Here is a 22212-nt window from a genome sequence, read left to right as displayed (position 1 = left end):
AGAAAGAATACAAATAAATACTAGATTTATCTTTAAACCTTGTCTCAATTTTCAAGCACTAACCTCAGCACTGTTAAATCTCATAAGGAGGGCCAGGGAGCCAACCCAACATGCTATTTCCCAATACTCTGAAGGGCACAGTGATTCTCATTCTCATTACTGCCAAGTGACAAATCTGTTGTCCCCAGAACAATAGGAAGGGTGCATTTTCTTGAGCCATCACATAGGCTCAGCCAGCTCTACGAGTACATGAAACCAGGCTGCTGCTGTCAGCCAGCACCACTTGGCTTCTGCCAAAAAACTAGGCTGCTGAGGGATGGTGACTCCATGGGGATAGGCTCCAGAGGTGTCTGCTGCCATCAGAGCTGGCTTCCGGGGCACACTGGGTAACTGGCAGCAGTGTGACACTGCACAGGGAGACAGACTCCTGCTTGGAGGTGGCACCAGGATGAAGTGAAGCACAAGTTCCAAATGGTATCTTTATTGTGTTCTGTGTCTTTGGGAAGATTATTCCTTGAGTCTTGGCTATTTAGACTTCACATCCACAACCCAGTGTTTCCTGTGACATGGCTTGTCTCTGGCATGCAGAGGGAATAACTTGGCTGGAGCAGGCATGGGTGCACCATTTTACCATGTAACTTCTTTAAAAATCAACTGACACTAGAATTCAGTTGTCCCTACTTTGTTTCTTTCAACAGCCTCCTGACTGCGGCTTTGCCAGGCACCATTTGTAGGAGGCATCTAGCAGGCCAGTCTTTATCTGGGAGTCCAAGCCAAGACCCTGACTGAGCTTCCCCACTGAATGGTGCCCTCTGGCTCCCGCCAGGCAAAGGGCGTGCACAGGGTGCCTTGCGTGGGGTGGAGGACGTGAGCCTTCTGATTCGGGGTCACTCCTGGACTTTCACTTTGCCCTGACCTTCTTGCTCTGTGGGCTCTGAGGATCCTCTGCATAGGCCCGTTTCTTCTGGGGCTCACTGTCCTCAGGGCTGCCTGCCTGTCCCCTGGAGAGAAGGGCCGCTCGCACCAGCCGCAGCTCTCTCTTCTCCCTGCGCTCCTCCATCTCCTCGATGTCACCAGCAAACAGGGCTTTCAGTGGGGCAGTCAGCTTGGGCACTGTGGGGAAGTCATTGAAGCAGACCTAGAAGGCAAGACGGAGGATGAGGACACACCTCAGAGGGGGCTGGGTTAGGGGCAGGAGCTGGAGGAAAGCATGTGCTTTACAAACCCATCGAGTCAACAGGCCATAGCTGGAAAAAGCAAAAAAAAAAAAGTCGTAGACAGAGGTAGGGAACTCTAAAGAAAGGGGCACACACTCCCCACAGCAAAGGACAGGAAAGCTGAAAAGGCCTCAGAAAGGCAAAGCTTCTAGACATTGAAAAGCAAGCTCCTTATAAATAAACCCCAGCCCATGCCCTGCCCCTTTGTTTTAGAAGGCAGAGGGGCAAGGCACGCTTTGCCACTCATGAGAGGACAACCCTGTCTCCAGGCTGTCATGAGGCTCAAATGAAGTAACAGTGGGACTACACTGAGCCTCGGAGAGGGTCTCTAATTTTCCAATGACCTGATGCTGACATCTGTCTAGAAGGCCCTGCAAAAGGTGGGCTCCCCTTCAAACCTAGTGCTGGTTGTGACAAAGTGATGGACAGATATCCTCACCATGGCCCTGAGCTACACTCCTTCGCGTGGGTGCAGCGCTGTCTCTGCCTTGGCCCCACCCCACGCAGCCCACACCATACACACACCTTCATGTGGTCAAAGGCAATTCCGACTTTCTCGTTGAAGTCAGGGCTGAAGAGCGGGATCTTGGCATAGCGCTGGCTGAAGTGGTTCAGCATGATGAACTCTGCATTCATCCGCATCCCCACGCCAATCGCCTGGGAGGTGGTGCTGCAAATGGATCAAAGCCAGGTCGCAGCTCCACCAAAGGGCAGGCTCTGGGGAAGAGCGACACAGGCCCTGCCCCAGCCTCCACCTCCCCTGGCAGTTCCCAGCTGCGGATCACAGTTGATGCCACCATATTTTCAGTTTTTTCAAAAACCGTGCTTCCTCCCAGAACCTTACCCAGAGAACTCTACAGAAATAAAGGCAAAAGAGCCCAGAAGCAAACTGCTGCTCCTAGCCAAAAGCCCCTACAGGCCTCTGATGGGAAGCAGGCTGGCCTCACATCACTCAAGGGCACAGTCTTTCCCAGCAGGGCTGATGCAAGGCTGCTCAGTTTGTCACCTAGGGGTGGTAGAGGGAGTAGGTGATGATGGCTCGACATTCTCAGCTACCTGTGTGTCTTTTCCACGGCTTCTTCTTCCAGACCATCTTCCAGAGTGGCCTCGTGTATCAGGAGGGTGGCGTCTCTCCCTAGAAAGTGAGCACAGGTATCAAGCAGAGTCCTCTGTTGAAGAAGCACTTGGGCCCCAGGTCCATACAGCTGGTCCTGAGCCAGAACTCTCTCCCCTGAACCTATGGTGTGTCTGCATGTGATGACGACAACCAGAGGCTGTCAGGACCAGAGTAGGCTGTCTCTTACTCACCCATCTGGACCAGAGCCTCACAGGGCATGGTGTCCCCTGAGTAGACGAGTTTCCAGCCGGAAACGTGGACCAGTGCACAGCCAAAAGCATGCTTGCAGTGCCGGACCAGGCAAGTCTGAAACTGAAGGAGGAGGGGAAGGGCTCTGCAGTTGTGCTTCCGACCTCCCCTCCCTGCCTGCGGCCACCCCCTTTACCTCTTCCAAATCACATGTTCCCAGAAGTGAACTAATCAATCTTTCAATTGCAGGGTTGGAGACATCAGCACCTTTCTGAAGGCATTTGGCAGGAATCATACTATGAGAAATAAAAAATTTAACTTGAATCAAAGTCTCTGGCTAGAGAACTCCAAAATCATTACAAAGCAACAGTTTAAAAAAAAAAATGATCTTTGACTGTTAAAGTATTTATATTACATGGAAAGAAAATAAAGGAAGGAAGGAAGGAAGGAAGGAAGGAAGGAAGGAAGGAAGGAAGGAAGGAAGGAAGGAAGGAAGGAAGGAAGGAAGGAGAAGGGAGGAAGGAGAAGGGAGGGAGAAGGGAGAGAGAGAAAGAGGAGAGAGAGAGGAAAGGAGGGAGGGAGGGAAGGAGGAAGAAAGGAGAAGGGAGGAAGGAGAAAAGGAAGGAAAGTTGGATTTAAATCAGTTACTAAGATGGGAAAGGACAGTCGATTAAATAGACAAATCAAAATCCCCAGGCCACTGAAAAAAACCTAATGGGTGAGCTGCCCATGGCTAAGGTCATCAGGTCCTTTTCAAGTGGGTCGTGTATGGACTCCATGTGGATGGACTCTTTCCCCATGAGGTGAGGATGGGGCCAGCTCCCACCTTGTCCACCTGGAGTGGACTGTCTCTGTGCTCTCCATGCCTTGAGTGCTTTGCCCTGAAACTGTTTTGTGGAGAAATGCTGGCAAAAGTCTAGAATCTAGAACAGACCTGAAATGAGGGATGAGAGTCAATGCATCAAAGAAAACAAACATCTAAGGGGACCACCTGATGGCTTTTGCCCTTGAGTCAAAGCACTTCTTTCCCACTTCTGCCATCTGGGGCCAAGTCAGGGGAAATGTTGCTGGGGGAGAAGAGGAACTGTCCCAGAATAACCTTGAGCTTGTGGAGGAGGAGGGAGAGAACTATGGCTTTGGTGGGCAGTACCTGGAAGCTCACCTGACATGGTGCAAAACCTGCTGGCACTGGTTGTGATACTGCTGGAGCCAGGGCTTGAGCTGGGTTGGGGCAACCACCAGCAAAGGGTGAAAAGGCTTTCCCAGTGATGCCTAAAACGACAAAATCAGTGTCAAATCAATGGCAGACATCGCAAAAAAATAGCGTGGAGTGGCAAGAGGTATAGCTGTTTATGTGTAATCCAAGGAAACTCAAAATGACACTAAAATCAAGTGCTGCACTCACCAAAGCTCGTTCTCTCTGCAGCAGGATATTTAGCAAGCCCTGAGAAAGCAAAAGGACAAGGGTTAGACAAGTCCAAACTCTGACTCTGTGTTGGGGGTTCTAGGGTGCTCATCTTGCAGTAGTTCCTTAGCCCTCTACTGGCCACCATTCTCTAACACTGCTATAGTTGGAGGTTGGCACATGCTGACCCATCACCCTGAATGTCACAGGCAACATGGCCAGGAAAGAGAGGGCAGTGGCCCAGGACACAGCTGCCCCTGGGAGACCAAGTCTCCCACCTCTGGCTGAAGATTCCTCTGAGCAGGCTGTGAGAGAACGCAAGATTCAAGACAAACGGGGTGAGGACAAAACCACTATTGCTACATGAAAGCAAAATAAATAGAAAGACAAGACATTCTTACCGGGCAGAGATGCTACACTGGGTTTTGTTAAAGGCTGTTACCTGGCAAGAGATGAGAGCCAAAGCTCTGGGCAAGTTTGGGAACGGGAGGGAAGGAGAGCAGCAGCTGCCCTCCAGGTAAGAGCTCCTTTGTCCCACCCGGCACTCACCGTGTGGTGGTCCGCATGCAGGTGGGACACGAACACAGCAGTGAGGGTGCTCAGGACCCTGTCCACATCATCTCCGTAGTGACGACACAGCTGCCCAAATGTGCCTTCACCACAGTCCAGCAGCAGGGACTTGTCAGAGCTAGAGAGTAAGACCTTCGTCACAGATAGGAAAGAGCTCTGACAGCTCAGAGGATAGTTACTACAGAGGGAAGAGCAGGAAGCAGAGGAGGTACTTTCTACGTCTTCCGTAATCCCTCATGCTGTTTCTCTGATGAGCTTATTTATACACACATGAATGTAACTGTAATGTCCATCTTCATTATACAGAACTATCCACAGAACCCTGAAGCTCTTTAAAGTATATTGAAAGTATACAGAGCTACACAAATGCTGGGCATCAAAAAAAATAAAAATAAAATAAAAAAAGCTTATATGGAATGGGAGGTTAAAACATTTACTAATTTTTGATTATTGGCAACACCCACTGTTGGTAATACCAGAGACAGGCATTGTGTACTTATGAGATCTGGCTGTCATCAAATGTTTTCCTTTTTTAAGCAGTTCTGTTTTTCTCAGCCCATGTCCTCAAAGCTGGCTGGTGCAGGACAGGCCACAGATGTTCCCCTTGGGGTATGAGTTCATGCAGACTCCCAACTGTCAGAGCTTTGGCTTTAGCTGGTCTCAAGCGGGATTCAGGGAGCTTTGATTCCACAAGCTCTGCTGGCTATTCTGAGGAGCAGCCGTTACAGAACCTCTGCTCAGGAAACAGAGCCAGGTCTCCTGCAGGCCTTCCTCCTTCTCCAGGAGGAGCTGTGAAACTGAGAGAACTGCACCTATTTTTCAGAGAGGAGCCTGAGCGCACTGACACATTATATTTGGGAAATAAGGCAGAGTAGGGAAGGCAAGCCAGTGACAGTACCTTCAGATTAACTGTAAAAGGCTAGGGGAGGGGAGGTGCTCTCAGGGCACTCTTCACTTAGCGTCTCAGACTCAGGAAAAGCCAGCCCACACCCAGACACTTCACTGCTATTTCCTCAGTCATAAGAGAAATATGTCCCCAATCTGTATAATTCTGATATCGGGGTGCATCTTATAATTGCTGTGTACATTTAATGCATTATTTGGTTATCATCCACCACTGGCATCTAAGATGTCAAAGCAAAATTTTAAAACCAAGTACTTCAGTCTCACTTCCTTCACATATACACCATGAACATTTTAGAGTGCCCTTGATTAATCTCTGCGGACAAATGACATAAGGGAAAACTACGGAATCAACTAAAAACCATCTAATAAGGGGCTGAACACAAAACAAATGTACAGATCCAGAAACTGTTTTGCATATCAGCAGTACCTAGTTAGCAATTAAGATACCAATTCACACTTGTATCTGGCACTTACCAGCTGTGGGAACTAGAGCCAAGTAACCTCTATGAGTGTCAGTTTACTCATCAATAAAATGGGTAGTCAGTCACTACTTCACAAGATTAATGTGAAAATTAAGTGAAATGATTTCTTAACAAGGGGCATGGCATATGGTAGAATCAGCTATTTTTATCAAAAGACATAATGGATGACAAATTTCAATGATTCCCAGAAGTCTAAGTTAACTATTGAGACTATAAAATACATTGAAACCCACTAGTCCACTTTGGGAGCACTCTAGCCAAGACAACAAGCTTAACAGGGTTTTAGACTGCTGCATTTTCAAATTAGCGTGGTGGGTGGAGTAGAACTTTGTTTAGAAAATTAGCATATTCCTTGATGGATGCATGTTTCCTGGGAAAGCAGTAATACCTTATGTTGATAAGTGTGGAGCTGACATTTCGAATCTTCATCGGGATGGCAGACCCTGTTCCCAGGAAGATGATTTCTGGATACTGTTTTTTTTTGTCTATGGAAAAATACATATAAAAGGGTTTCTTTGGGTCAAATGTGAGCCAGCATTCATTCCTGAGAAAAGTCCAGCTTCCCAAGAGGGGCTGGTGGTCCTGCCTGGCAAATGTCCTTATGTAAGGGCCTCAGTGAGAGGGGCCAAAGGAAGTTTGTGGGTAAACAGCTATCAGTCTGTGAGGGAAAGCAAATGAATTCCCCAGCACTTTCTTTGATGGAACTGTCTAAATCTTTTAAATTACAAAGGAACTTCTTTATGCTTAGAATCAGCATTTATCTCAAGGGGCTGGTGTCACCTTGCATCCAGCTCTTAACCCACCAGACCTCCACTTGTTGTATATGCTCATGTAACCCTGCATCGCCCCACTTTCTAGGGGATTAAATGGGATCAGGGGATCATTTCTCCAGAGAAAGGTAGAGGCAGAGCCAGGACTCAAATCCAAGGAGACCTGATGATTCTGACACCTGTGCCCCTTTCCAGGCCTCACCATCCTGACAGCCTCCCTGTACACATTCTCAAGCATGATCTTACTGGATCTTTAACATAAAACCAGAAATCCAATCACAAACCCAAAGGAAGTAAGGGCAGGATAGCTGGTCTTCCTCAACATATCCAGAGGCTGTGATAAGAGGAGGTGAGGTTTTTACTTGCCTAAGGATGACTAGAGTATAACCCCAAACCCATCTTTTACTCCAATATTCTCTATTTCTATCATTAGTTGAAAATACAATGGAAAAACCAACCACTGGAGCAGAGGTCATGAAGTCCCCCTACCTACTTTTCCTCACAGGGCCATAAAAACCCAACAAGGTGAGCGATGTGGCCCAAACTTTCTGTGGATCCTTATTAGTAAAGCCAGGACTAGATCCCAAGTAAGCCAAGTCGCAGTTCAAAGTTCTTTCCAGTGTCTCACAGGAGTCCTCAGAACCGCTGCAATGAGCATGTGTCTTGTAAGGAATGTCTAGGTGCCATCACCAAACATTCCAATTTAATTGCTCTGGGAGGGGGGCAGGCACGGTGTTTTTAAACAGAGAATCTAGAGAATTGAGACGCACTGGCTTACACAAGTAAATCCAGTCATACTGAGTCATGCTGACACTCTACTCAGTGCTATGAAAACACATACAGGAGGGCAGAGGCCAGGAGAGAAAAGCTGGCCAGCAGTCTTTCCCTCACCTGCTGTGGCTGGGCCATCCTGAGCAGTCTTCCTATATTCCTGCACGCTCTCCTGGAAATTGGGGAGCTCCAGGGCCTCGGCTATGAATTCATCAGGGTTGCAAGTAATAAGGGCATCCCTGTAGGGAGAAAAGCATTTCAGGTGACCAAAGCAAACACCAATGTGGAGACCCAGAATTAATTCACAGAGGTAATCGGAAGAAACGTCTTTCAAATAAAGATGGTAGACTAAGCACTAAGATTGGGCAGTTCTGTTTTTAGGCCTCGTGGAAACTTTCTCAGCTAAGTAGAGGTCTTGGAGTGAGTTCTGAACAGCTCTACCCCCTCGAAACATCTTCTAGCTCAGAGCCTGACAACCTTGGCACCACTAACATTTGGAGAGGAGCTGGGGGTGGGGTCGTGTGCAGTATCCCTGACCTCTACTCACTAAATACCAGTAGCACCTAGCCTCTCCCTGGAGGCCCAGAGGAGGGATGGGAGAAGGAAAAATGTCCCAGCTGAAGAGCATCACCAGAGAGGGGTGACTCTCAAACTAACATGCATACAACTAATCACCAAGGAACCTTGTTAAAATGCAGGGCCAGATTCGGTGGCGTTGGGGTGGGGCCTGAGACTTTGCATTCCTAGCGAGCCCTCAAAGCTATGTTGCTGGTCCTGACCACACTGAGCAGCAAACTTTGGATCAGTGATTCTTCAACCTGACTGAGCACTAAAATCACCTCGGAGCTTATGAAGTGAGCCCCAGGCCTAACTCTCAAGATTCTACTTCCATGGGTTACAAGTACAAGGTGAATCTGGTCATCAGCTACGTTTGTTAATCACGGCTTTGTGAACAGCATCTGCAGATCCTGACAAAGGGACGACAGGCTCTTCAACCCCTAGACATTACCTATGGGCCCCAGTCATGCTGCCACAAAGCCTCTTAAAAAGCCCCAACTAATCAACGCAACAGTACACAGCATCCTGTAACAATCTGAAGCACGGTCTATTCTAATGTAGACACTACAGAGTGGGCAGGAAACTTCAAATTTCAAAATTCAGATCTTAAATATTAAAGATGTAAGGCAGTAAGCACTTCTCACATGACTGGTTGGAGTATAAACTAGTGGAGCCTTTTGGGACTACAAGCTATGTTTATCAAGTGCCTTAAGAAGTGTCACACTTTGGCTCAGTAATCTCATGTCTGAGAATTACTCTAAGGGAACAAAGTTCCACTCAAAGACAGATATATGGCATTTAATGTTTCTTTAGAACAGCAAAAGCTTAGAACTGTCTCAGATTAACAAACATCCCTATCTAGAATATCAATAACATCTCATTACTGACTATATAACAATACAGGAAAGACTATAGAATGACATATTACCATACAACAATACTGAGATGTCAGGCCACAAATCCACAGATAAATATTTTTTAATATATCCCCGTATATTCAAAGTTAAAAAAAAAAAAAAAACACAAAATGTTAACAATCATTATCTCTCATCTTGGGATGAAGGGGTTATGAGTGACTTTCTTCATTATACTTACTTTCTACATTGTAAAACAACGAATATGTATTGCTATTTTATCAGAGAAAACAATTATAGAAAAGGATAATCATTGGCCCCAGTCTTTTCACCTCAACCATATTAGAGTCAGCTTGTTTTAGCAAATAAATACGTACTGGAACACAGCCACTCCCAATCATATACATATTGTCTATGGCTCTTTCCTGATACAATGGTGGTTAAGTAGCTATGACAGAAACCACATGGCTTGCAAAGACTTTAGTATTTACTACATGGCCCTTCACAAACAAAGCTTGCCAACCCCTGACCTAGATCATTCCATAGGCTTAGAATCACACAGACCTCTGCCATTCCCTCCGGGGACGGAGCTGATACTTGAGGAGGCATTCACCACGGACTGTGGGAACAGTGAAGACGGTGCCTTCTTCCTAAAGAGACAAAAACACACTCTGTGGAGAGAAAGAAAAGGGAAGGGAGCAGGCCAACAGGGACCGTTCTGTGACACTACCTTACAGTGGAGACTGGCGAGTGGGGGAAAGATGTCAGGGTGGATGAGGCTGAGCTGTGTTTGAATCTTGTGGCTACGGAGGTTGTGAACTGATGTACAATTCTCATTCAGGATCAGGTGCTGGGTGTCAGGTCCAAACCTAAGACAAAATAGACTATGTTCACAGCATCCCTTAGGGAATACTTCCTTCCACCTGAGGAGCAGCACTAGAGAGTAGGAGCAATAATGTAGATGGAGTATTCAAAGAGAATAAATGACTTGTCCAGAAAGATTGCTACTAAATAGCCAAACATAATCCAACTTCTTCTGTCTCAAAGTCCAGTGTTCTCTCCAAACCCAAACGCTTTTGGCTATGTTGAAAAGAATACCAGAAAATATGAGAAAAGTTATGATGTCTGGAGCCTACAGCTACAGATTGAAGACAAAATGCAGTACGGGGTGAAAAAAAAAAAACCTAAGGAGAGGAAAAGAAATGATGTATGTTAAGACTCAAATCCTAAAGAAACAGAGGAGAAAGAGAGCTGAGGAGTAAGAGACTGCCAAGGCTAATAGATGAAGAAAGAGATGAAGGGAGAAGCCTGGGAAGAAACAGGAAGAGGACGGTGAACTGCCACCCAATGTTACTATGCGCTACAAATTCGACGCAAGTTAATTCCTTCCACCTGGTGCTGTCTCAGCCAATGAAGCCAACGGGAGAATGTGACCTCGCCTTCCAGTTACTAAATTTTAGTAAACCATCTGCCTCACACATTTGTTGTGAAGATTGAGAAAATGAAATAAAATGCAGACTATTTACTATACTGCCTGACATGTGTTGGGTGTTTAAGAAACTGAAGCCATTATTTTAAACTCCAAGTCTCTTCTTTAGGAACACACAGAATCATCAACAAAAGGCAGCATTTGTTCAGACACTGAGCTAGCTTAGAGGGTGTAAGCTGATACTAAACCGAGAAGCCATATGTGTGCGCACTGCACCACCTAGTGGTGATGTTTCTTGACAAGAGTGGCACAGATGTACACAGAATTCAGGGACAGCAGGAATCCCAGAGAAGCTCAGGCAGGTGTGTAAGGGAAGGCAGCACTTAAAAGAATGAGGGGGAGGAGATTTGTCATGCATGTGCCCCTGGGTCAGGCTCCATACCTCTCCATCCACTGCTGGTATCTGCTATCTGCGAGTACACACTCGGGAGCCATGTGAACCACCAGTGCCACAGTGGCATCGGCCTTTCCTTGGTACCTGGGTGGACAGAAGGGTGGGGCTTTACTTTATAAAGTGATACAAACTCAGAACATGCACAAATGGAACTGGAAAGCCAGGGAGAAGCACCGTGCAGCTCTCCTGGGGACTGCAGTGAGCCTGCAATCATTACGTCCAGGCTAGGTAGGCTGTCCCCGGCTACTCTCAGAGATGCCTGAGCATGGGGGAGCCCAGCGCTGACCTGGGATTCCTCTATTCAGCAAGCTCTGGGCCTTCCCAGAGGCCTGCATGAGCCTTCCTCAGGGCTGTGCTGCAGACCGAGGATCCTCCTGTCCCCTCCTTTTGCAGGAATCAGACTTGCACAGCCTTCTCCTGCTCCCTCTCTCTTACCTTTCACAGGCATTTCCTCCAATAAATCTCTTATACCTCCAATCCCACCTTGGCATCTGCCTTCCAGAGGACCCAAAACAGAGATGGAAAATTGAAATTATCTGTAATTTCATCATCTAGAGAGCCGATCACCTACTAACATGTTGAGATGTTTCCTTCCAGTTCCCTTAAGGAAAATACATACAGTGGCTGTTTTTATTTACTCCCACCCCTTTTCCAAACACACACACGGGAGTTCACAGGCTGGGTATTTAAACCTGACAATGACATATCAATGAGCATGGCTCTCGGCTCACACCCAGTCACAGTGACTTGAACAGCTTTGCTGCCTATGATTTGATTAAAACATAAAGCCTGTGCCACCAGAGTACTCAAAGAGAATAAAGTGGAATTCAAGAACCATGTCTAACACTCTTATGTTAAAAGAGCTACAGCTGCCCAGAAGGATTTGTTGTGCTCAACAGAATAAAGCAATAAGTGAAAAAGAATAAATAAAAATTAAAAACAGGAAAAATATGGATAGAATAAACTACTAAGAATGGGACAAAAGTAAAACACAGATGTATGGGTCAAAGATTCTACCCAAGATAAAACTGAACTGCAAAATGGGTCAGCTTCTTTAGAAGATGATAGAGAACAGCACTCAGGCATAGGAGTCAGCCTCGGCCTCTCAATCAGCACAGCGGCTTTCCCAGCGACCCGGCTCCATGCCAGGAGCAACCACAGATCAGGGGATGCCCTGTCGATGCCGCTGGGCTTTGTCAGCTGTATGTCGGCTCTCATTTCTCACACCCCAGGAACTGTCATCACCTCTGGAAGGCTACGTTCGCACAGATGGGTTGAATGAATCCTTCATCTGGACATTCGACCACGACAAAAGCAAGACTGGGATCCGGAGGAGTACAGATCTCTTCAGGTAAAATCTGCAAAATCATTGGGGTCATGATGTTCTCTCACAGCAGAGTCACAGCTCAGCAAACATATCTGATGGTCTTCAAATCCACTGCTATCATGACATAAGCTCTACTGAGCAAGCACAAAGCCAACATAAAGATCACCATCAACACCCTTACTGCTCTCTCTGCTTAAACTTAGGCAGGCAGCTGGCTAGCAGAGCACATTTCAAAGCTGGCGTGGCCAGGAAGCTGGCATGGCATGTACGGTTCTCTTGGGTCTATGGCCATTGGCCCTAAAATTTTTAAGATGCCAGAGAAAACATCCTGGTAAAGAACATGGTGGCACTCTTTTGAGCCATGCACCTAAAGTTCCATCTAATGGGGTCTGCCTAAGCTGATGTAAAAGAGAAAGAATCCATCTATTAGGAGGACAACCCCCTCCCCCCCAAATCCTAATGAACAGTTTACAGAAAAGCCCCAGTGCCAATATGCAAGGACAAGTCCAGATAAGTGACCCCATGTTATCCTTTAGCCAAGTGATGAAATCCAAGCTGTTCCACTTCCCTTGAAAGTGGTGACTGTAGGGTCTGAGCAAGATAGCAACTTTCTCCAATGTTCCAGGCCCTCCCTGTAAATAGTAAAACATCATGGAAATGGAGCATCTCACCTCTCTTCCCTCGTAAGTGACACTTTTCCCGTCCTTGACAGCAGCAATGATGGGAGCAATGGCAGCTGTCCCACTGAAATGAAGCGACAAGCCTTCTGTAAGACGAGGAGCTTTATGAACAAAAGTATGCCCTCCAAGTCCCCAGCAGCAGTGCGCCCTGACACTCACACTGGGAGGCCCAGCTCCTTTGCTTTAAGCACCAAGAAGTTTCCTTTCTTCAGGTGAAGCTGCAACGAAGAGAACTTCAATGCAATTTCAGTGACTAATGAAGAAGCTTGGTTTTAATTAATCCTCTTATAAGTGCATCTCTCTGATTTTACTTTTTAATTATTGTTATTTTCTTACAATTCATATCAGAAGGGAAAACAACAATCGTAGCATAAAACCTCATTATCATCATTCTGTACTGAAAAATTTGTGTGAACATCTTTGGAATCTATATATTTCACACATAATAAGAGTAAAAAGACTGAAATGGCATAAAATAAATAAGCCCTTTGGTATTGTATTTGATGCTCATTTTCTTCTTTCAATCTTTATTTAAACTATTTGCATCTTCTTTTAACTTCCTGAAGTTAAGAAATTACTCTTAGGGCAAAGGCTCCAAACTGGATCCTCAAGTCTTGTTATGATTCTAGAATTTTCTGTCTTTGAAAACATTACCCTAGAGGAAGGATTACAGCCTAAGTGTGCACATATAACACAAAGATGATAGAGCTTAGATGACATCTTTAGATAGTGACACTAAAAGCACTATTGTGAGCATTCTCTCCATAGACCTAAATGGATCTGAGGATGGAAATTAAATGTTTCTAATGTCTAACAGGAACTTACAGACCTAAGACAAGCAAAACTCATCTCTCTACCACCAGTTGAATTCAACCTATGGAGAGAGTTGTTCCCACCTAAGGAATGCAAAGTATTTGGAAGACAGATGAGGACCAGAATGCAAGCCCAAAAGGCCCCAAGCAGGTACACAGCTGTCTGGAGCTCATGTTCTCCTATTGAATGAGACTGCCTCAGGCCCTTGTACAAGAGCCTATTTTCTCCAATCTTCCAGAAGTTGAACTAGCTCAGCTTTATTGCCTTCCAAATCCTTAGCAGAGGCACGGCAAATTAATTAGAAGAGGGGAAAGGGGCTACAGGCTGACCCAGGGAGAGCAGCTATCAGAAGCAGCAGCAGACAGCCAGGCAGGAGACAGAAGCCACAGCAGCAGCTTAGTGTCAGAGCCTCAGCTCCCAGGGACAGCTGCTTGCTAATAGCACAAGTGCTAGAGTTTGTAAGGATGCACTCCTATCACACAGAACACATTTCATTATGCTCAATGTAATCTATTTAGGAAGGTAGATAGGATCTAAAGCACATAACAATTACCATGTAAACTACTTAAAAATATATTTTGCTGCCTACAAACTCAGAAATATACAAGTAATAAGCCTATTGGCAGTGGCACTTAATTTTCATAAAAATTAATATTATTAATCAAATAAATTAACAAGTGATACTGATAATGATCTTGCAACTAATAACTAATATTACCACTAACCTTCCATAAGTATTTTCACTTCTTGGTGTTAGAATGTGGATGAAAATTATAAAATATATCTTAAAATCAGCATTGCTTCTTTTTAAAAAACATCAACGCCCAGAAAAAGAAAATGTAGTCTTATCACAGATTAGACAAAAAAATGTGAAGTCCAATAAAAAATAGATCATTAGTCAGATCTGAAAAATACCTATTATAATAACATTTTCATAGAATTTGACCAACTTTGGATTTGCAGATCAAAGCCTTTGTGAATGCTTGCAATATTAAATAAGTCCTGATGTTAGCAACTTTAAAAGTACCATTAAATGTAATACACTAAAACAGTTGAATAGACTAAAACAGAGCCTGAATAAAAGCCCGATTTGTTTGAAAGAAAACAAAGCTTTTGCTGAAAACATTATCTTTACCTTTAGAAGCTCAGCCTTTAACTTCAGAAACACACTTTTAACAGTTTTTGAAGTTCAAAAGGACCAAACAGAGCCAAATATAAAAGAATATATAGATAGACCAACAGAACACTGAAGAGAATTTGAAAGCATATAAGAGTATAAGTGGTATATTGAGAAATGGGGTATCTGTGTTTCTTCTTGGCACAGGTGACTTAGAAGCTGCTACCTGAGAATTACTGGACAAGTGCTAACCCAAGGTCACTAAGCATGTGCTCACTTAAAGCCTACCAGAAAGGTTCTTACCTTACAGACAAAAGCTACAACCAAGGAGGGATCCCTGCCAACCCTTTTCTGGCTAACACCTGAGGAAAAAAAAAAAATCTGATTATAAGAAAGTAAATGTGAAGGTTTATAGGCTTCACAGACCAACGCTTATCTGACACCTAATTTGACTTCACACAAAATTAAACATATATAATTGTTCCAATACAAAGGCCGAAGAAAGCACTGGTATTTTTTCAAGCAGACCTTTTGTTTTTCCTATTTGTGATGAAATTTGAGTAAAATAAAAATGCAAAACTCCAAGTAGAAAAACTTTAGAATGGCAGGTGAAATGTATAAAAAATGACACATTTTACCTAGGAAAGGAGAAGAGAGAAAAAACCAAGTTGTAAGGTGGGTTATAAACAAGTGTAGGAATAGGTGAAATAACAAAAGCTAAAAGGCCTGCAGAGAAGGTATGGGTTTGTCTTCACCCGTGTCATCCAAAAAAAGGATGCTTACAGGGTTGGCCTCTTCTCGGTCTTCAGACAGACACGACCCCAGAGCAGAAAAAGGAACTTATCAACGTGCCCAACATGGGACAACAGAATCCTTAAGCAGTCCAATTCCTTTGACACATCTACTCTTAGAATTTTAATCCAGTTTCCCAGTAGGTTGTCACTCTGAAAGAAAAGGTGCAGATCCACTCACTGATAAAACTGTTTTGACAGCTTAGCAGCTATGGTTCTGCATTAATGAAAAATTAATTTGCATTAATGTTGTATTAATGGAAAACACAAAAGCCTCAATATGAATCAATTTGTCAGGCCCTGCTCTGCTCTGGGTAAACTGAACACAAGTCTGGGGCCCACGCAGGGCTGTGGACTGGCTCTTAAAGGTCCACACTGCCACCTTATGACAATCCTTCTCATTCTCCACATAGGCCAAGTCCTAACATGCTGAGAAAAAAGTATCTGTTTTATATGCAGAGCTTTCTTATGATAAGGATTCTAATTTAGAGCATTGAGAGACAATGGATTAAGAAAACAGAATTCTTTTAACAGTGTACTGTTTAACCAGTATTACCATCTGGAAGGTGCTGCTCATTTTCAGTGGATCGAGAGTCTGAAGACTGCTCTGGACTGAGACTTTCTGGACTCTGTGATGGCTGATGCTTTCCACACCTCTCTTCACCTGGTCAGTACAGGAAACAACCTAATTACACACCTCGCAAAGTGAGCTCCCAGCCAGAGCCCATATGTTCACATGTAAGAATGTCAGAACACGCATTAAGGCAGCATGCCATGTCCTACAGCAGTAAATAACTAGTTACCTCCCTACCTGGTCTCTGGACTTCATTTACATCTTATTTATCTTTTTGTTTCTTCTCAGCTCAGAGCCTTAACTATTGTAGGAACTCGACAGAGTCTGTTGACTAAAAAGCATACAGGTAGTAGACTAGTTTATTCATCATCATCACTCTCAATAAAGAGACTAGGGCTGAAGGTTATCCATCTGCATGAAGAGCATAATGTTGCAATCGCTTAAATCTCAAGGTAAAAATTAAAACAAAACAACAAAACAACAAAACACTGCTCTAGGAAGCTGATGCACAGTTGCTGGCCTCACAGAAGCCTGCCTGCACCTCTGGCATACTCACTCCCTTAGTGCCCACTGGGTACTGGGAAAGCAATACCAGCAAACCAAGTAAGTTCACACTGGTCACACAAATATAAAAGTAAACTGTTCCATGCTAGGGAGGGAGGAAGAGGGTGCTAGAAAGGAAGCAGAGGGACACAAATCAGGTTGGGGGATGGAGTGGGGGTCAGGAAAGGGAAGGCACCTGAGCAGGAGTGAGCGAGGCAAGGAGTTCTAATGGGACCAGCCATCTCACTGGCACTCACTTGTACCTTTGCTTGAGCCACATCTCTTGCCTCCCTCCCTCCTCCTATCCATGGGTGAGAGTGAGCCTTATCTCCTGTCAGGTCTTACAGACTTCTTTGGGCATTGCTGGGGGCTCTCATCTGTACCCTTTCAGCACTTGGCAAGCACTACACTAGTTAGCAATGTCAAGAGAATGTACTGACTGCTCTGCTTTCTCCTAAAAGACAGTAAAACCTGACCAAATGTGTTTAGCCAGATTCAAGGACAACGCTAACATGGCAGGGCCCAATCTGCAGACTGCCTCTCTCTAGGTCAAAACTACATCACCTGACCCTGGGACCTGAGAAGGTTCCTATGACCTTCTGACCTAATAGCACTTCTTTAAAGTTGCTATTATCAGAATTTATTTTAAAATGTAAATTTATTTAAAAATTTAAATAAATATTCTCTTTTGAGGCAAAGGAGGATATTTGCCACATCTGTGGCAAATAAACCCTAACCCAGAAATGTATAAATCTAAGAGTGATACATTTTCTGCCTGTGCTTGTTATGTAATATTCCAAAGTATAGTCCCTATCATTATATAATTATATATGACTTAAACGTATCTGCCCATAAGATTATAAGCTCCTTAAAGGCAGGAACCATATCTTAATTCCTCAGCTAAATTTCCTAATTATGCTCAGAACACAAAACTGAGTACACAAAGCCAGTATTCAAGCATTTCTATTTTCACCCACGTTTTCCTTACCCAGGACCTGTATCTTCCCCCTCCCCCTCCCCCTCCCCCTCCCCCCCCCTTCCCCCTCTGAAATGTGGTTTTCATACTCACTGTATATGGGGATCTGGAAAACCGTCATGGTCTCATCCTTATATTCTGGTGCAGTGTGGGGCCGCACAGCTATGTGGAAAAGACAACGGGAAAGCAACTGCATTAGTACAGAGATGTGTAAAAGTTAACTTTCCAGCTCATCAACCACAAGCAACTGAATTGCCTTAGCAATATGGTTAAGACACAGCACTAAAACTAGAATATCTGAGTAAATTAAAATTTGGGGGAAAGAAGCAAAATATATTTTCATCAGCTATCAATATTTACTATGGCCAAATGAAAAGACATTTTGATCACTGGTGACTGTAAAAAAAAAAAAAAATCATACTCGAATTTAAGAGGCACAAGGTAACACACAGCATTGTGAGGCCAGAGAATCTACCATCTCAACTGTAAAAGCTGGTACTGATTTTGAAAAATATATATATATTGGTGTTTCTACAGAATAGGAGTGCAATAACAAGCCAGAGATGCACATCACCTCCAGGACAAGAGCCTGCCAGCATCCTTAGTTAGGCCTTTCCCCATGAAGAGGTCACATGCAGCACGGCCAGAGCTGAGGTTCAGTATTAAAGGACAGCAACAAAATCTGTAGGTCCCTCTGTTCACATCCCTTCTCCCAATTGCAAGGAATTCAAGGCAATTCAAATCTGAAAACTATCTCCAGCCTATATTTGGCGAATATAAGGTGGGGGCAAAGAAAGTGTTAACGGGCAGTCTTTTTAAAATGCATCTATGTCCATAAAACATTTAAGGTTTAATTTAGGTAGGTCTTTATGGATTCTAATTTGAGAAATTGGGGCATATATGAGAAAGAAATGAAAGATAATGAGTCAAAATCAGGGACATACCTAGGTCTATTCCTTTCAATGGACCAGAAAATATTTTGATGGCCTCTAGGTATTTTTCCTACAAAAGATAAAGAAAAGAAAGAAGTGAGCAGTTATGGTTGCACAAATGCAGAATACAATGTATCCAAGTATATAAGAAGTATCGATAGGTATCAACATGACCTTTAATAAGTATTTTGAGCTTCCTTTACACAAATATTTACCAAGTGCCTACTACAGGCTCAATGTCAAGGATTCCACAGTGAGAGGAAATGGGGTCCCTGCCCTCATGAACAGCAGAATCCAGTGGAGACAAAAATGAAATGACAACACAAACAACAACTTAGTGGCAGCTGTGCTAAGCACTTAGTGGTAACTGTACTAAGAAACAGGAAAAACACACAGAGCTGGGATACACCTTGTCTACAGAATCAGGGATGGTTCCTGAGTCAATGACCTTTCAGCTGAGGCGTAAAGGTTTGGAAAGATTTAGGCAGGGAAGAGAGAAGGTAGAGGGAACTTGTGTATGAATGAAAACCCTGATATGGGAAGGAGCCACAGCGTGGGGCAGTGGGACTAAGCATTGGCCTATGTAGCTCCAGCTTGGTAACTGGGACACAGATGCAAATTTGGGAGAGGACCAAGGCCTGTAGGACTTGTAGGCCATATTAAGGTGTTTGGACTATACCAGAATGGAGAACCTTTGAAGGGTTTTAGGATAAGTGCCATTCCTGCTGTTAAGCCTTAAAGAGGTCCCTCTGCCTGCTGTGTGGCAGGTGGATTACAGGGACGCAATAATGGATGTAGGACGCTATCACAGTAGACAGGTGTAGTAGTTGGAGATAATGAAAGCCTTAATGAGATGGAGATAAATGGATGGATTTGAGAATTATTTTGAAAACAGAATTAACAGTATTTTCGTGCTTGGTTATCTTCTTCTTAAGAACTGGGAAACAATATTCAACAGTCTTAGCGTAATAAGCAATAGTGTAATAAGCAGATTTGAAAAGTATGAAGATGTCTCAAATATAATAAATAGGTAAGAATAAAAGCTAACATTGTGTTCCTAGTTGGTGCCAAACCTGGAATAAATTGGTTTAGTGCTTTATGTTACCTCACTTACTCTTTAACAACTCAATAAAACATTACAGCCATCTTACAGATGAAGAAACTGAGGCTCCAAGAGGTAAAGTAACTTGTTCAAGGTCATAGAGTTAACAAAGTTTGGGGTCAGGCTTTTTAATCTCCATTATCAGTTATCTCTGGAGGACAGAAAACTGATTTGCAAAAATGAAAATTCCTGTTACAACTTTTTAAAAAGGAAGAGTAAGCTTTAAAAGCTGAGTCAGGAGAGACTCACCAGTTGTGGAGGTCCAGAAAGCACACACTTTGGAAGCCCGGTTTCCTTTAAAGTAAGAATCATTCCTAAAAAGGACAAATAAGATCAGATCTCTCACCACATGACCTGTAGTTTGTAAGGAGTGCTCCTTACAAACCAGCTGTTTTTCTACATGTTCTCTGATCATTAGAAGCTGGAATGAGAACAAGTAGAAAAACAGCTGGTTTGTAAGGAGTGCTCCTTACAAACTAGCTGTTTTTCTACTTGTTCTCATTCCAGCTTCTAATGATCAGAGAACATGTGTATGGCAGAAGTGATGCTAGCTGGAGGTATAAGGCAGGTGTCCCCAACCCCCAAGCCGTGGACCAGTACCAGTCTGTGGACTGCTAAGAACCAGGCCTCACGGCAGGAGGTGAGAGGCTGGCAAGCGAGTGAAGCTTCATCTGTATTTGCAGCCTCTCCCCAGCACTAGCATCACCGCCTCAGCTCCACTTCAGATCATCAGGTATTAGATTCTCATAGGAGCACCGGTCTCTGGTGCCAAAAATGTTGAGAACTGCTGGTAAAAGGGACAGCAAATATTCCTCGAATGCCTCTAGAATGAGCAGGGTTGATACTAGGGAGAAGTAGTGATGTACCTTAGGTGCAAAATCAGGCGGGGCTGTGAGGCACATAGGGTGCAAAATCACATAAGTGAAGCGATGGCCTTAAATTTTGCACCCTAGGCACCTCTTTGTCTCACTCTAGTCTCAGCTCAGAGAATGGAACTGGTTTAATTCTCTACTCCTTCATATCCACATTACGAAGCTTACAGAATTTGGTGGCAACACCATCCTGACTTTCCTGGTGGGTAGGCACGAATAATGTGGTAATCTGTATAGGAGTATCTGTGTGCAGCTGCTGATGTTCTCAAAGGTAAATATATTTACTGTAATCACCATCACCACATTCTCCAGCTTACTGTCACATATCTCCAGTCCAGCAACTCAATAAATGAAGTGAATGGTAACACTTGAGGGCAGAATCCATGTTAAACTCTGCTCTTCTGAGTCACAGCTTTTGATGCTTTATGCTGTAGCTGACTGAGCTATCATAAAAAGAATTCCTGCTCCTCTGGACTCAGAAGATGGGCAAAAAAAGGGCAAAGCCGGTTAAATCCCCAGAGACTTCCCTCCAGCCTATGATGTTAGAAAGAATATGCTCACCACACAATCCCCCAACGTTACTCCAGTGCATTCGGGTCAGGAATATGTTGTCCAAACGAGATACCTTCAGCCTAAGAAAGAGAAAACATTTGAGCAGGACAAAGCAGATTGACCAGGGACCCTATCTTCTGCTATGAAAACACTCCTACGTCTCACCTCAGCTTTCAATCTCCATAATCATCCCCACCCCAAATGAAAATGGTTGACTCACTTGTGCTCCTGCATGAGTCGCTGGACTCCTTCCCCACAGTTGAAGAGATACCTACAGGACAAATATTAAACGAGATACTTGTAAGATTATATTCTGTAAGGTCTCCTCCACTGTTTAGAAGCTTTACTGTACACTTTAGGGGTAAATAAAAAACCATAACAATCCATGCTGTACCTGGCAGTATTTCTGCTAGTAAGATAGCAGATTTTGAGAGGTTTTAGCAAAGGAGGGACGGGACTGGAAGCTTATATAGGCTGGTGTTGGGACGGAGATGGGTCCTTTCCACTATCACCAGACCTGTCAACCCCACACACCAACTATGAGCTCTCCACGTTGGCGTGCACGGGAGAGGGTGCGGCTCAGATAGTAGTAAAGGTGAAGTTGGAAAAAAGAACGTTATACTCGTCTTAAGTTCTTCAGGGGCTCCCAGAAACGATACGAACGTAGGATGTAAGGGATCGCTAGGACCTCTCACCCACCAAAAGACAAAGATCGTCTGCGATAGTGAAATCTCAGAGGTGTGAAGTAAGTAGAGGTAACCGCAGCCCCGGGAGATGCAGCGATGCTCCAGGGAGCGCAGCAGGGAGGGCCGGGCGGGGCTCCGTAAGGAGACGCCGCGAAGGCCAGGCCGGACCCCCAGCGCGACGCACTGACCGGTTGTACTCGGAGAAGACGTAGAGGGCCGCACCCGCGTCCCGGCCGCCGGCCGCCACCACTTGCAGGTACACGGTGTTCGGGCCCCCCGGCTCCCACGACGGGCCGCGCTTCTCCCGGGTGCGCAGGTGCCGCAGCGGGTCCTTGGGAGGACGCTGGCGGCGGGCGGGTCCCTGCGACATGGTGCGCCCCGCCGCGGACCGTAGCAGCAGCAACGAGCGAAGCGCCCACATGCGCCAGCTTCCACCCAGGCTGAGAAAAGCAGTGGGTCACCTAGGTCCGCGTGCCCCACGCCCCGCCCCACGGTCCCGCATGGCAAGCCCAGCCAGTCATTGCG

General features: G+C 44.8%; 1 protein-coding gene across 1 annotated transcript; it reads right to left on the bottom strand.

Annotated features, from left to right (window-relative positions):
* Window positions 1-8: 8 nt before the first annotated feature.
* On the bottom strand, window positions 9-22207 carry ELAC2 (elaC ribonuclease Z 2). The gene is made up of 24 exons (XM_016158068.2): window positions 21876-22207; window positions 21222-21272; window positions 21011-21081; window positions 19827-19891; window positions 18488-18545; window positions 17637-17705; window positions 16007-16114; window positions 14963-15021; window positions 12889-12947; window positions 12721-12793; window positions 11968-12080; window positions 10711-10806; window positions 9570-9708; window positions 9404-9489; window positions 7548-7666; window positions 6275-6371; window positions 4478-4616; window positions 3929-3967; window positions 3686-3795; window positions 2720-2819; window positions 2526-2646; window positions 2274-2352; window positions 1743-1887; window positions 9-1138 (listed from the first exon to the last, which is right to left on the bottom strand). Exons 1-24 carry the CDS (start codon window positions 22106-22108, stop codon window positions 902-904), a joined length of 2466 nt encoding a protein of 821 aa, XP_016013554.1. The 5' UTR covers window positions 22109-22207; the 3' UTR covers window positions 9-901.
* Between the last annotated feature and the right edge of the window lie 5 nt (window positions 22208-22212).

Source organism: Rousettus aegyptiacus, unplaced genomic scaffold, assembly GCF_014176215.1.
Source record: "Rousettus aegyptiacus isolate mRouAeg1 unplaced genomic scaffold, mRouAeg1.p scaffold_m13_p_6, whole genome shotgun sequence".
Taxonomy (NCBI): Eukaryota; Metazoa; Chordata; class Mammalia; order Chiroptera; family Pteropodidae; genus Rousettus; species Rousettus aegyptiacus.
The sequence above is the reverse complement of the archived record's forward strand: the minus strand, read 5'-3'. Positions and strand labels throughout refer to the sequence as shown.